The sequence below is a fragment of the Echinops telfairi genome, unplaced genomic scaffold (assembly GCF_000313985.2).
Source record: "Echinops telfairi isolate 266 unplaced genomic scaffold, ASM31398v2 ScPeMD7_7410;HRSCAF=8448, whole genome shotgun sequence".
Taxonomy (NCBI): Eukaryota; Metazoa; Chordata; class Mammalia; order Afrosoricida; family Tenrecidae; genus Echinops; species Echinops telfairi.
This window is the reverse complement of record NW_022111310.1, coordinates 11,249,742-11,266,327: the sequence shown is the minus strand read 5'-3', so window position 1 is coordinate 11,266,327 and position 16,586 is coordinate 11,249,742. Positions and strand designations below refer to the sequence as shown.

Sequence of the window (16,586 nt, the reverse complement as noted above, 5' to 3'; positions counted from 1 at the left end):
CTTTAGGCATTATTCAAATGCTTTGGGAATAAACCTCACCATAGTAAAGAAGATTAAACTATTTTACATTACAAATTAAGAAGCTGTTCCCTCCCGATTGAAAACACCCTACTTTACCTCCGGGACTTGTGGTGGTTGTCGTTGCTGTGGTAGTTGCTGCAGCTGTTGCCACGGCGGACGACGGAGGAGCCCCCGTACTAGCTGCTTGAGGGGGGTCCACCACAGCCTGACTTTCCCGATCTCCTGGGATTCCCTGAAAACGTAATTTCAACCTTTCAAACTCATTTAAAGTTCACTACATATCATACTGACTGAAAGACTTGTTAAGTCATTCAATATTTTACAGTATCAAACAGATGCCTACTTCAGTTCAAGTAGAGTTGATAAAAATGCTATAGATTTTCAAATTCAGTTGGAAAGGGCCTAGGGGTGAAAGAACCAATATAAGGTAATGTTGTCCACAGACCTTCCTAGCATCAAAGAAATGTTAACACTTGGTGGTTACTGTTATTTTTAAAACACTGAATTTTACATTTCTCCCTATTAATGTTTCAAAAATGTAGATAACTATTGTTGACTAGTGGCTACTTTACTAGACAGGATGAAGAGGTTTCAAAAAGTTCATGTAGAAATGGAATTAAAGGATAACGGAATTTTTCCATGAACTTTTTTAAGCCTTCCCCCATTCAGATAATAGATATAAAAAGTTCTGCCATTAAAATTTTGTCATGAAACAATGTTTACAGAACTGCCAAATGAATGTGAATCAATCCTGGCCCAATCAAGCTGACACCTCCCCTCACCCCAACCCCCACCAAGTGTGTTCAGTACTGTTAAACAGATGTCTTGACTGTAAACAATGGGTGAACGGTAGATTACTTACTAGTTTCCTACACTGGCAATGTTAATGAGACAGTCAATAACTGAAGCGAGGGTGTAAGACATATATTAAAAAGCAACATGATCAGTGATTTTGTGCTATACATCACTCTAGTTGACTTTTTAAATCTCACAAAAATGTTTTTAAGCGGCTGCTCAGTAAAAAAACTGCACTTGTAACCTAGCTTTAAGCACACCCAGAGGTTTGTTTGCTGCATTTATGCTACATTTATGATACACTTCAAGAAGTTCCTACAGATTCTGAAAGGAGGAAAGATTACGTTTGAAAGGATAATATATTCACATATCCATATAACCCGGATTCAGAGAATAACATATGAAGAATGATGGGCAATGACTAACAGGATCCTGGCTCTGGCTGCATTAGGCACAGACATCATTCCAGACATCACAAAGAATGCTTCTGAGAGAGCCCACAATGTCAAGCTCAGGTAATTTTCATCCATTTCTCACCCATAAATTGGTCTTACCATGGTGGACTGCATGCTGCGCCAATGATGACTTTCAGACTAAGACAAACTAAAAATTACTGGTCCCTTAGATCTTAAACAACTACAACGAAGTAAAACTATGTTTCTTACCATTAAAAGGTACTCCACTGCTCTGTCAGGGTTGTTGAAACTGGCTCTTAGGGCTGCAATGACTTGCTCTCGTTCGTAGCCCATTGACATGATCTCGGTGACCATGTTTTCATAGGACTGACCTGTCACTGAAAAAGGAGGGTGTGGGGTGGGCAGAAGGAAAGGGACAGTTAATAAATTATTAAGTCTCCTGAGTGTGTGTGCATACACACAATGTTTCGGGTGCTATGAACAGAAAGATGACTTGGGAGTATAAACTACTACCAAAATGTGGTAGGCAGAAATAGCCTGCCTCCAAACTAGGACCTCAGAAATGTTAGGTTACGTGGCAAAGAACAAGTAAAATCACAGATAAAGCTTGTTAATCAGTTGACCTTTAAAGTAAGGAGAATGACTTGGTTTATTGAGATATGACCAATACAGTATCAGAGAGGGCAGGCAGAGAAGATTAGAGAAACAATATAAGGATAAGTGCCAGGTCAGAGATAGAGGAAAGGGGGGTGGGGGGTGTTAAGGAACATGGACAACCATTCGAAACAGAAAAGGTCAAGGACACAGATTCTCCACCTAAAAAACCCTGTTACTGTCAAGTTAACTTCAAGTCAGAGAGATCTTATAGAAGAGCCAAAAATCAAACCCACTGTTGTCAAGTTAATTCTGACCCATATTAACCATACGGGATAGAACCTATGTGTCCCACGGGGTTTTCGAAGCTACCAGTCTTCACAGAAACACCTTTCTGGACCTGGGCAGGAAGCACCATCATGGGAGTTGACACCCTCCACAAGAACCCAAAGGTCACTACAAGGAATCCAAAAGCCAGGACCTGCTGCAGGTTTCTGGCCCGGAGGGCGAACTCCACCTTTAACCAGGCTATTCTGAAAAGGCAGTTCAGGAGCCATACCACCCCGGCCACCCCAGCCCTCTCTTGAATGTTCCAGAAGACAAACCTTTCTGGCTAGGAAAACAAGATGGCTGTGGAGACACTAACAGATGACTTACAGATGCAGGCGGTGGCCAACCTGAAGGTGTGCACGCTCCAAGTGAGCAGCCAGTCTGGGGCTACATCCTCACAACTGGAGTTAAGATCCTCGCCTTCAACCAGCTGGTGCTGAGCCAAGGGCTGTGGCACCATTTTACTGCCCAGTCCACACAAGGGCTGCAAGGGGTACAGACATTTCGGGAAAGCACCAGGGACCTCAAAGCCATATCACACAGTATGCCTGCTACAATGGCTGCAAGCTCTAGTTCACACGATAGCGGCGTACCAGTCATGGCTACAAAACCGAGTTCCAGATGTCACCTTTATTGAAAAGATTTTGAATGTTTATGGCAAGGGGAAAAACCCTTCACAGAAACTGGCTGTTCCATGTTTCCTTTGTAGAGCAGCTGGTGTGTATGCACTAGCAGGGAGGGTTTAAGTACTGTGCCCCGGGATCCTTGGAACACGTGCATGCGCGGCCCTGCTGACTCCCTGCATTTGAGCCCAGTGAGACACATGCCAGACTTTTAACCTGGAACTATAAGATACATGCTTTTGTTGTTTTAAAACCCAGATTTATAATACAGAAAGAGAAAAATGGGTATCATATAAACACCAGGTACAGCATGGCACAGAATAGAGAAGTATCAAATTGTCAGCGAACGCATTTTAGGAGACAGACTGAATTTTGAAAAATATGTAGGTAAGACATTTCACACCATCTACAGAGCCGTAACAAGTTAGCAGTTTTTATTCCCACTGCACGTTATCAAAACAGCAAGGGAAAGCGGCCAGACCAATAGAAAGTTAAAAGCTCTCTGGTAGTCACACAGTCTGTTGTCAACTTGAGACTTAAGAGTAGCCTGTCAATGAGGTCACAGCTCGATGACTTCATTTTGAGCTGCTAAGGAGAAAAATAGCTCATTAGAGGTGGGACATTCACTCCCTCCCTGTGAGACACTCCTATTGACAAGACACATGGAGCTACTGTAGTGCCCTGGAGCTGGAGGAGTCACGTGAAGACCCACGCCAGCACTGAGATGCTTACACTGCCACTGAATCCACAAGATTTTCCACCCACTGGCCTGTGATCTTCTAGCATTTGGCGTCATTGCATGTATTTCGTTGAGTCTGAAGAGGGTTTTGTAGCTTGGTATCGGACATATGGGCTAATATTGGCCTTATGGACTTGATCTGAACTGGGCTGGGGAGTTTTCTTAATGAGCAACTGTTCTTGTATATAAAGCTCTTCTACACACGAGTGCCTATGAATTCGTTTCTCTAGTCAACCCAGACAACACAAGCTCACATAACACACAAGGAACGTCACTTCCTGAAGGTACTCCCCTGAGCTCCCCAACTAGAGCACTTTTCATGGAACTTCATTGTACATGATGGTATCTTGAACTAACGGAAGCAGAGGTCTCCATCACTGAACATAATTGTTTAGCTGCCATATAGTTGGCCTCCGACTCATGGCAGCCCCTTCTGCACAGTGGAACAAAAAGGCTGCCTCTCTTGTCCTGAGCCAACTCAGTGATGAGACTATTGTGACCCACAGGGTTTCCTCAGAGGGGGGTTTTTTCATAGGCAGATTGCCAGGGTTTTCTTTCTAGTCTTTATTAATTTGGAAGTTCTTAACACCATTTGGCATGATCTGCCATTAACTTTATTCCACTGTTTCTTTTTGACACTTGAATGAAGGTTTAACAATTTTGAGGATCCATCTAAGCAAACAGAGCCTTGGTGGAGCTGTTTGGTGGTAGATGCTAACCACAGAGTCAGTGATGCAACCCCACCAGCTGCCCTGCAGAGGAAGACAAGGCTAGTTGCAGGCTCAGAAATCCTAGTAAATCACTGTTCAAACCAACTTGATGGCAGTGGGCTTGGTTCAAGGTGCTGTTTGAAAGCACATGGTTGCTCACTATAGCTCTTGAAGGTTAATAGCCTGAAGACTGTCTGCCATCAAAAGCAATCAGCTCATCTAACCCTAATCCCACTCCTTTCTGATAATGATCAGATTGTTCCCCAGGAAAAGAGCTCAGGGACACCTAATGGCAAGCCAGCTCAGAGACCAAGTTTAATTCAACATCTTAACTCTAGAACCCACCCATCTTGTTTCCTATGTACCTTCCTGTCACATGTATGCCGCTAATATAGTGGTTTTCAACCTTCTTATGCTGCAACCCTTTCTACAGTTCATGTTGTGGTGACCTCCCAACCATAAAATTATTTTCGTGCTACTTCGTCACTGTAATTTTGCTACTGTTATGAATCGGGCGACACCCCTGTGAAAGGGTCATTTACCGCCAAAGGAGTCGCAACCCACACAGGTTGAGAACTGCTGCTCTAATACCTCCCCTACCTGTTGTGTGCACATCATGTCTTGTCGGATGTTTGTTTAATTTACTCCTCAATTACACAACCGCCTCCCAGGACCCAATTGGTTGTGCAGGCTGGTCCCTCACATAACATTAACTCATTATCCAAGAGTTGATTCCGACTCATGACAAGCCCATGTGTTACTGAACAGAACTCTCATCGAAGTTTTCTTGGCAGCAATCTTTATAAAAGCAGCACCACGCAAGAATAAATTAACCATAATTAAATTACTATCTCATTCAATACTATCTCATTTTATAGTTCGATTAAAATAAACTAAGAAAACATACGTTTAAGATCACAGAAAAAGGATACAACTTCAACCTCTTTTACCTAACTCTTATAAGGTTAGTTACGATATAGGGAATATTCTTACCAAGTGCACTTGTTGCATCTTCAAAAAGGTTTGAGCGCGAAGAATCTCCTGATGTACTGGAAAATATTTTTTAAAAATAAAATCAACACTTGAAAAGTATATAAAATTTACATGGAAATTAAATAATAGTCAACTTTATTGTTGTGATAAATTACAACACACAGCACTTCAAAAACCTTAATAATATTTAAAATCTTAATTTAATATAAAAGTCTAACTACAGTGTTAAATAATCGATCTAGATTAACTCCAAAAGCTTTATACATATCATCCATGATTTGGGGAAAATGTCCATCTCAATACTCAGTCTATGCCAAGGTACTATTATTTTAATAGACAAATATAAATAACACCTTTATACCTATTTAAGAACTACAAAATAAAAATGGTCAAAGGAGTTAATCTACAAATGAAGTCACAATTGAAAAGCTTCTAAAAACAGTAATGCTTAAACAAAAACAGCACATGCAAAAACCAAAGCAGAAACCTTCAAATCGTGGAATTCCACTTGTCTTACTAGTAAGTTTTAAACAAGAAAATTTAGAGGAAGACATTCAAGGCAAGGAACACAACATAAGCAAAAGTAGAGGTAGGATAAATCTCAGCTATAACATAAGGTAGGACCAATATAAAAGAACCAAATGTCAAGTTCTATACAACACAAGGCTGGTGGAAAAGTAGGCAGATGAGATGATGAAAAAGTATGAAGATCGAGTCTAAGAAAAATACATTAAAGTTTACCTAAGTGGTAAAAGTAGTTGTCAGCAGTTTACAGTGACAGATACAAACGTGCCAATACACACTTTCTCTTTTCCCTCCTCCTGCCCCTCACCCTATGCCCCACTTTAAAAAACAAATACACATTTGACCAAGTACTGAGAAAGCACTGTAGCAAAGCAAAGGACCCGGAGTTTGCATAAATTACCTAAACTTTCTAAGCGTGTCTCTTCACCATTATGAGACCAATGAAAGTATCCACGTGGATAGGATTACTGCTTGTAAAGTGCTTGCTAAAGGAAGAATCTCTTCTACTATGATCAAAATAGTCCTTTAGTGTCCCTTATCAGTTGTTTCATTAGCTAGATAGTAAAATTAAGTGGAGAAGGTGAAATTTCAAAAAGAATATACAGAAAAATGAAACTACTCTCCTGACCAAGACCCTACCTAAAGACAACCACTGAGACCAGTTTGTATCTTAAAGAGTAACACAATTATTTCTTACAAGCATTGTAAAATCTGTGTAATTTTCGCCCCCCATAGATGCAGTATTCCATTTAATGGGTAACAATCTAGCCTTCAATAAGGAATCTTTAGGCTAGTTCCCAACTTTTTAATGTTCTCAGTAGCCAAAACAATCCAGCATTATTTTAGACAATTACTTCCTAGCTGGTTTATCTTGCTTAGAAAAGACCTATTCAAGCTAAGATTATTTTTATTACTACCATGTGCTACTGTAGTCTACAGTTTAATTTTTACATTAGATCTTTATACATTTGGGATTTCCTGAGTCTGAGGTATAGAGAATCCATCTTATTATGCCACCAAGTTTCAGCCTATATTTTGAGATGACATATTTAGAGTAAGTACTGTACATATTGGAAAGCGCACTGGTAGCACAATCATTAAAGCACACAGCTGCTAACTAAAAGGTCAGTGGTTTGAGGCCAACTCCTGCCACACAAGTTGAATATGTGGCTGTGTGCTTCTGTAAAGATGTACAGCTTTAGAAACCCTGTGGAATCATTCTGCTCTGTTCTAACATCAGAGCTATAATCGACTCGGAGAGCTGAAAGCATGCCTGGTTGTGTGCTCAAGGTAAGAGACAGTATAGTGAAAATACCTGCCTAACACAGCGTAGGAGGCAGGCAAAGGGAAGCCATTTTATTACTGGCAATCCTACAGTTCTAAGTCCTATTGTTGGAAAGACCCTAAGAAGTGGCTAGAAGTTGAGGGTCAACAAATGCCAAAACCACATACGGGAAAACTGCGCAACTGGTTAATACTGACATTACTGATGCACTGACAGTGACAAGAAGACTACAGAGACCACACATAAATAAGGATTCCAGTAACTACTATTATAAAATTTTAAGTTGTTCTTGATCTTTTATCCTTTTTTAAGTTAAACAGCTTTGGCACACACCTACAAAATCCATTAAGTGTAGCCATCTCGATTATAAAAATTTATACCTACAGACATTTTAAATCACATTCAAACTTTTTCAAAACTTGGCACAGTAATCAGTTTGATGATCATCATCATACAAAGATATTATGAGGTCTAATTTCTTAAAATCCAGGTCTTACCTGTCAGTTGATGTTGGACTAGTAGCCACGGGTGCTTCTGCTGGCTTTTCTGCAGGTTTTTCTTGTTGAGTTGCACTAGTGGGTGTGGGTTCAGAAGGTGCTGTTGTTGATGCTGGAGTGATAGGCGTGGGGTTAGGTGCGGGTGCAGGTGCAGGTGTGGGTGCCGAAGCAGGGGCGGGGGTAGGGGCCTGTGCCACAGTTGCAGCTGCAGAGGAGCTAACTGCAGTGGTGGTAGCAGGACTTGACTGCTGCGTCGTGGTTGGTGCTGGTGCGGTCACTGCTTTGGGCTATGCACATTGGAAAGCAAACAGTTAAAGTTAATTAATTATGAGAAAGTATGTTAAATGATCCCCTTATCTCTCATTAGACTCTTAAGAGGTGACTTCAAAAAAGTTGAAAATAATTTTGTAAAGTGATATGATGTGATTAACATTAGCAAGATGATTCACTTTATAAAGAATGCTTTCAAAGTTACAGAGGACATCTGTATCTGTCCTGAACACCAACTATTAGCCCCAATTGTTAGCTTTAGCTAACGATTTCAGTCTTTCAAATTATTTACTTAATCTGAAATAGAAGCAAAAACAAAGACTAATATAAAAATATGTATCCAGAAAATAGCCAAACAAGTTCTCCAAAATATGTTTTACTTTTTTGGATTTTTTAAAAATTAACTATAAACTGAATACTTAAGATACAAAAAGGTGTGCATTTTACTCTTCTAAAACCAATCACCTAAAATTATGCAGATTACGATGTTTAAGCATCAAACCTTTGTAATCAATATTTTACAGTAACATTTCACGGACTCGTGGCACAAAGGGCTATTTTGCTTTCAGTATAAGCCCCTCTGTTCTGCTTGCTTCTGACAGGAAGTTCCCCCCACCTTTTGGTCTTACAGTCAACCTCACTGGCTTTTTCAGTGTTGACCTCTATCAGTACCTTTCCTCTTCTAATTAAGTGGACTCTACTATTACCTTCAAAATAAAATAACCATAATTATCCAGATTCTATATCAAATAAAATTAAACAGGTCTAAAGTATCTATTCCTCAAATGCAAAACTCTATTCTGAGACCAATTCTCCTTCTTAGTTATGGTCCTAACAGTCAAAATTACAGTACTATTATTGAAGACAGTCAAGTTGAAGGCCACCTTGGCACCTAATAAGAGACAGGGCCTCAAATCAAGTAACACCCATGAAGATGTACTCCTTAGAGTAGTCAACTATGGGAGAGCAAAAGGGCTAACCTTTGCTCAAAACCAAAGATGAGAAGACAGGGAGGAAGAGGAAAACCAGAAAACCAGAAACAAGACGTCAGAGAGAAGTAGAGAAGCATGCTAACACACTACAAGGTTTGGAAAAAATGTCACGAACAGTACGTGTATGAACTACTGATTGAGAAAAATAACGCCATGTAAATTTTTTAAAGCACATAAAATGTTTACTAGCTAAATGTGTGGCTATCTCATTTTCCATTGTGTGCCACATGATCAAACTAGATGGGGCAAGAACTCCCTTACCCGAAATTACCTACTACTTTATTTAAGGTCATTCAATAAGTACGTGCTTCAGCAGCTTGCGTGACCACGAGGTGCCGAAGGGATCAGTTATCAGGCATCAAAGAACAAAAAAATCGTATCATTGTGTGCTCACCTCCCTGATATGATCGCTGAAGACAAATGGGTGCAAATGTGGTGAAGAAAGCTGATGGTGCCCAGCTATCAAGACATAGTGTCTGGGGTCTTAAAAGCTTGAAGGTAAACAAGCGGCCATCTAGCTCAGAAGCAACAAAGCCCACATGGAAGAAGCACACCAGTCTGTGTGATCACGAGGTGTCGAAGGGATCAGGTATCAGGCATCATCAGAACAAAAAATCTTATCATTGTAAATGAGGGCGAGTACGGAGTGGAGACGAGCCAGTCAGGGTGCAGTGTAGCAACGATGAAACATACAACTTTCCTCTACTCCTAAATGCTTCCTTCTCCCCGCCCCCTCACTATCATGAACCCAATTCTACCTTACAAATCTGGCTAGACCAGAGGATTTACACTGGTACAGATAGGAACTGGAAACACAGGGAATCCCGGACAGATGATCCCTTCAGGACCAGTGGGCTGAGAGTGGTGATACTGGAAGGTTGAGGGAGGGTAGGGTGGGTGGAAAGGGGAACCTATTACAAGGATCTACATATAACCTCCTCCCTGGGGACAGACAACATAAAAGTGGGTGAAGGGAGACATCAGACAGGGCAAGGGATGACAAAATAATAATTTATAAATTATCAAGGGCTCATGAGGGAGCGGGGGAGGAAGGGGGGGAAATGAGGAGCTGATGCCAGGGGCTTAAGCGGAGAGCAAATGTTTTGAGAATGATGAGGGCAATGAATGTACAAAAGTGCTTTACACAATTGATGTATGTATGGATTGTGATAAGAGTTGTATGAACCCCTAATAAAATGATTAAAAATAAATAATTTTTTAAAAAAATAAGTGCTTCAATATAGCAAAATCATACGGTTCTGTAATGGGCTTTAAAAAATTAAATAATACATGTAAACAGCTCAGTTTTTGCTTCTGGGTACTTAAGTATGCCCTGGTTAAAATGTATCTGTCATCTCGGCTTTCTATTATAGAAAATATTTGGTTACTTAAAAAGTAAAATAAACAGATTCTACTTGTGTCCTTTTGTGAACTGTTATCAATTATGCAGTATTACAAATATTATTACAACAAATATTATTATAAACATGATTCCCATATTGTGTCACTGTGTTCCTGAAGATCACTATATCATGAATACCATCACTTTGATCTTCCTACTAACTCTCCACTTGGTTGCTATTAGCTTCCATAATCAGACTGCATGACTACATGCCTTTAAATAAATATATATTGTTTTAGAGGGGAAAGTTTCACTTGTATGAACTGTTCCAAATGTATTTCATTCCAATAAATTAAAAAGAAATCTCATATTCAAAATTTCTGTACTACAGTAAATCTTTCATTACTTTCGCTGCCTTTTTTTAATTGTTAAAAATCTACTGCATTCATTAAGCAATTTCACAGAAATTCTGAGTCTACATGTTTTTTCTGTTGGTAGAACTTGGAAATAATATAGGAAGAACCTTTATTGAGCCCATATTAAAGGCTACATAGACATTCAATCTCTGGCAAACAATATCTATGAATAATTATTTAATCAGTGATTCTATTGTTCCCGCAAAATGTACGCATTTTTACCATATTTTACTTTTCAGTTGTGTATTTTATAAATCACTTGCATGCATAAAGATGTAAAGAATGAGGCTGGAGACTTACTTTTGTCACCATAACCACCACAAAGTTTTTCTCATCAATTTTGTATTCTTTGAGAGCAGTATCATCATTGAGGATTTTTCCTAACATATTAAAAAAAAGGTATTATTTAAGGTATGGCAATCTTTTCTTACACATCACTGAAGTTAAAACAACTTTCTAGGCATTAACCACCAACATAATTCCACCACTTCTCCCATCCCCAAATCTGAATCAAAGGTAAAGAAGAGGGTAAATATGAAATGGACATATGGGTAGTTAAAAAAGGAAAAATTAATCCTGACTCATGGAAACCCTCTAAGACATGGTAGAACCGTGCCCCCCTGTGAATTTCCAAAACTGCAACTCTTTACAGGGATAGGAAGCCTCATCTTTCTAGTGATGAGCGGCTGGTGGTTTTAAACTGCTAACCTGCAGCCCAACAAGCAACCACTACACACCTGGACTCAAAAAAGCAAATGTATGGATTTTAAAATGTCAACCATTTATACTACATAAACATATTCCAAGGAAATTTGATAAATTATGAAAGTGAGATACTCATATTAAAGAAGTACTTCACCAAATGACCCAGTACACAAGAAAACTTGGTCTAGAAGTGAGGAAGACACAGGGTCATGGTGGAGGTAGCGTTCCATTTTAAAAACTCTAGAAACCAACTGCTGCACGAATTGTGACAGAGCCAAACAGAGAATCTCTCCTCTATCTAATTAGGCATTCTAGTTTCATCAGAAGCCCTGGTGACTGGGTAGTTATGTGTAGGGCTGCTAACCACAATGCTTGCAGGATGAATGAGTCATATTTAGTCGTGCCTTCCCCCACAAAATTTGGATGCTGTGCAGTCTAGGACCCTGAAACTGGAAGAACTAGATGGTGCCTGGGTACCACTACCAGCTGCTCTGAAAGAGACAGATCACATTCTCGCAGGTCCTGGGCAGAATGAGAGAAAAATGTGGAACAAAAGTCAATCATAAAAAGAGCGAGGCTTTCTGGTTAAACACACACTGCTGCAACTCCCAAGATACGGACATTAAGTCCCTGTTCAAGCCTAGAAATGAGCTCACCCATGGCCCAGTCAAAGGAGAGCTAGGTCTGTAAGGGGACACCACCACTGAAGAGGTACACATGCCTGAAAGTCATCACCCACTTGAGATGACGAGTAGAATTTACGTAAGGACAAAATGTAGATGGATGCAGAAAGGAGGAACAGGAAACACCAGGAGCAAGGAGAATGTGATAAGCTTGGGTAATCTAGTTACAGGGCTTTGGGATATGCAAGGTTGTCCATAACCTTCAACCAATTCTGGTAATTAAAACAGACTTCAAATAAAAGAACAAAATTCAGTTGTGTGATGCCTATAAGAGCACACAAAACTACAATTCCTGAATGAAGACATCAGTAGGGTAAATATAAATAAAGAGAATCTGATTATTATTATCACATTCAAGTGACTCACTGCTTCCATCTGTAACAATCATGCTTGTCACAGAAGCCATTGGCACACAGAGCAATCCCCGGGCAGCCACTTCTCAAACGAAAGGGACGCCACAATGAGCAGGGAAACAAGCCAGTAAGGTCAGCGTTGACTTCATACCTGCATAAATTAATTTTTGGCCTGCTACCGGGAAGGCATCTTTCCCCTTTTCAGACTCAATCTTCTCCTTCAGTGCTTTCACCTATAAAAGAAAAAGATTTCAATAAATAATTTTTTAAAAAAGATTTCATAAAGAAAGCTAAATAAAAATGCCAACCCAGAATCTGAAAAATGATTAAATATGCTCATGTCTGATTATCAATGCTTCCTCACATGCAAAGATCATGTCTTCTAATCTTATACCAAAATAGCCACTATATTATTACACTTGACAGGCATAAATGTTCTTCTATCACGATCTATTACAGCGGTTCTCAGCCTGGGGGCCGACCGACTCTTTCACAGGGGTCGCCCGATTCATAACAGTAGCAAAATTACAGTTATGAAGCAGCAACAAAAATAACTTTATGGTTTGGGGTGGTCACAACATGAGGAACTGTATTAGTTGCGGCATTAGGAAGGTTCAGAACCACTGATCTATTACATATACAGAGATTTTTAAAAAATACTTTAAGCAGATTGGGTAATTTTAAAAAAATTAAGGTTTCAACTAAGAAGCTTGGATTCTCATTAACTAGGAATAAAGGACACCTTCATAAAGACGAATTAAAAATAACTTCTGAGGGTACAGCCTGGACATTAATATTTTGAAAAAGCTCTGCCAATCCTCCAGGCCCCCTAACAGCAGCAAAATAATCTACTGCCACTTAGTTTATCCTGACTCACAACAACCCTGCAGGGCAGAGTCAAAGAACCAACTGCTCTAGGGAGCTAGAATCTTTACTGAAACCGACTTACTCCAGGTGAGGGGTCCAGGCTGCCAACCTATCAGTGAACAGCCACGCATGCACAGCCAATGTGCCACCAGGGCTCCTAAATTAATCTTTGCAAGATGGTTCCCAAGTTCAGCCAAGGCAGAGAACCACTAGACTACTTAAAAGAGCTTAAGATGTACCCTGGATTCCCTCTGCTGCATCTGTAAACGAAGGACCAAAGATGACCTTTATGGCCTCTGCTATTCCTAATATTCTATGACAACAGGGTCAGACTTAGAAAGCCATGAATCAATCAATTTCTGAAGCCAAATCACGGGGTAGCACGCAACCAAAAAAGGCAAGGAGACCGGGTTTCTCATGTGGTTTAGCTGGACTAGTTTCAGTACTTCACAGTCCTAAGAGTGGAGAAGAAAAATGACCTCCATACCCTTCCATGTATCAAAATAATTCTGAAAGCTGTTTAAATGGATAGTTCTTAAACTTATGTGAAAAATTATCTGACAGAAAGGGTTACGATGAGTTTTTCCATACATGCACACACACACACACAAAAGTAAAGCTTACATAGCTTAAGGAATATTAGCATATACAATTTCACATAATCCCCAAAACTCTGGGATAAATGACAGTACTGCCCACTCGGTTTTGTCGATGAGAAAATAGAAAAATGCTTAAATCGCCTGTCCCAAATCACAAAGTTACTTAAGGAGTATTTTGTAAATACCATATGGATCACCCTTGCTTGTCATTTCAGATCTTCCTCAAACCAGTCAGCACCAATATGGAAATTCTGATGGTTCCTAAAGTAGAAGCCCATTACAAGAATTTCAGTTCATTACTTTCTGCTGTTCTAAATTTCAAAGGTAAAAAAATCAGTAACTTTTAAAATTCAACATTCAGAAAATCTGATCCCAACACTGTTGATATGCTCAGGAGATGACTTCCATGGTTATTAGATTTAGTGTTATTTCTTTTGCTTAACAGATACTTCACTCTAGGCTAGGTATGGTCTGAAATGGAAAAAGCAGAAGAAATGCCTCAGCTTCACATTTCTGTGGTTCACTTGTGCGATTTCTGATTTTCTCTACCATTCACTAACACCGAGAGTTACCAGGTGGCGCAAACGGTTAGGCACTTGACCATTAGTGACAGGTTGGTGGTTAGAGCTCACACAGAGGCACCCAGATGACAGGTCTGATAATCTGCTTCTGAAAGGCCACAGCCCTGAACAGCCTAGAGAGCTTGGCTTCACTCTGGCACCCCTGGATCACCGTGAGTTGGAATCAAATTCAATGGCATCTAATAACAGTAACAGAACTCAGAAAGTCATGCCCAACATTCATTTAATGCTTCTTTCTAAATTTCTCAGGTAACCTCAAGGATCATTTTGTTAACCTATATACTGTGATCAGACACTATGAGCAGGGATAAAGTGTAATCCAGAGATCCCTTAGGGTGTCTAAGACCATTCTGGTGGTTTGTAAGGTCAAAAGACAAAACTTGACACCTGTATCGACATAACTGAAATTATTTCTATCAGTACTCAATACAAAATGTTTCAACTAGTGGTTATGAGATAGGCTGCTATTTTTAAGGTCAGCAGTTCAGAACCACCAGCATCTCATCGGGAGAAAGACGGCTTTCTACTCCCATAAAGAGTTTCGGAAACTCATGGGCAGCTCTACCCTGTCCTGTAGGGTGGCTGTGAGTCAGCACTGACTCGATGGCAATGAGTTTGGTTTTCTGGATGGCTGCTCTACTCTCCTGTCAATCTTCTCTCTATAAGCAACTGGCTTTCCTCATTTAAATCCAGTCTTATAAATGCTATTGGGGGAAAACAAGTTACATTCAATCTGTTTCCCTAGTTAACCTTCTCCTTCCTCCAAGAGGGTGTTTCAAACTTCAACCATGTCCTTTAAAGCAGATTCCCAACATACACACCCACTCTCTCTGCAGACCCATGCACTTTGTACCTCATTGAAAACACAGCACATCAAAGGAACTCGCCTGCTCAACTTCCTGCCGCTAATGTAACATACTGTCACATCCACAGCTGCCTAATCTTCCCACACAGTGAACAAAGGGGTATCCCCCCTTCGATTCAAATCGAATTCATCCCAAGCCTCTCCTTCCTCCAGAGTTCCCAAGTACCTTGTTAAATTTATTATGTCCTCTATCCATTTTCAATCTCTCCCTCAAAGTGAACTCATTTTTAGTCACACGCACTCAATTATCATGGGAAAAAACAGAAATGTTTTTGTCTTGTACTAGCTACTTCCCCTTATTTTTTCTCTCATACTTTTCCAAAGAATTAACTGCACAATTATAACCCCACACCTATTATTCAAGAGTCAAACACGAGAGTGCTGGAAACTAAAGCACCAACTCTCCACACTACAGAGCTGTGTGAGTCTGGGTACCTTAGAGAAACAAATCCACAGAAACTCATGTATAAGAGAGTTTTATGTAAAGGGTAAGTGCACATCAAGAAAACATCCCAACCCAGTGCTGCATAAAGTCCTACATTAACCCATATGTCCAACACCAATCCACAAAGTCCTCCTCCATCTCACAAAACACACGCAATGATGCTGACTGCAGGAGGAAAGCTGAGTCAGTGAACGTGTAAGCATCTCAGTGCTGGCAGGGGTCTCCACATAGGTGCTCCATCACTCAGGGCTGCATCAGGGTAGGTCCATGTGGCTTCTCCTCAGGGATGTCTTGCAGGAAGTGAGCCTTGCCAGTTAAAGCAGTGAACTGCTAAGGCAGCTGCACCCTGGTCTGACCATCAGAAAGCAAGAGACCAGAGAACTAGAAAGGCGAGGCTCACGGAGTCATTTATCCCTCTGCACAATAAACTACCTCAAGAGTCTACCCCCATAATCCCATTAAGTTGCTCTTATTGAGTGATCACCTAAGATTCAGAGAAAGAAAGCAATTAGTTCAAAAGACTAATGGACCATGTGAACTTGCGATGAGAATAGCTAGATGATGCCTGGCTACCACTACCAACTGCTCTGGATCAGGATCACAATGGAAGATCTGAGAAAAACGTAAAACAATAAAATAAAATTAAAAAAAAAAAATCACAAAAACAACTGGACTCATTGTTTTGATATAGACTTGCAGAATCTCTGAAATTCTGGCCTTTAAACACTCTTAAAACCTGGAACTGAACTCACTCAAGGAGACTTTCCTTTCAGTGAAACCACAGGCAGGTCAAGTAAGCGAGCGGTAACACCTTTGAGAAATTCACTCCTCAAAACTATCAACAGCCCTTCAGGGGGACAAACAACAGAAACCACGTGGGTGTAAGATATGAAAATAATAATCATTTATAATTTATCAAGGGCTGACAGGGGTGGGGGAA

The 16,586-nt window shown here is 40.2% G+C and overlaps 1 protein-coding gene across 1 annotated transcript in view; it reads right to left on the bottom strand.

Annotated features, from left to right (window-relative positions):
• Positions 1–16,586, bottom strand: part of RAD23B (RAD23 homolog B, nucleotide excision repair protein) — a 46,532-nt gene that overhangs the window by 10,187 nt on the left and 19,759 nt on the right. The window contains exons 2-7 of the mRNA XM_004710961.4: positions 12,441–12,522; positions 10,849–10,928; positions 7,529–7,815; positions 5,222–5,277; positions 1,482–1,609; positions 118–253 (exon numbers count right to left, since the gene is read on the bottom strand). Of these exons, the coding sequence (XP_004711018.1) occupies positions 118–253; positions 1,482–1,609; positions 5,222–5,277; positions 7,529–7,815; positions 10,849–10,928; positions 12,441–12,522 (769 nt within the window). The remainder of the gene's footprint in view (positions 1–117; positions 254–1,481; positions 1,610–5,221; positions 5,278–7,528; positions 7,816–10,848; positions 10,929–12,440; positions 12,523–16,586) is intronic.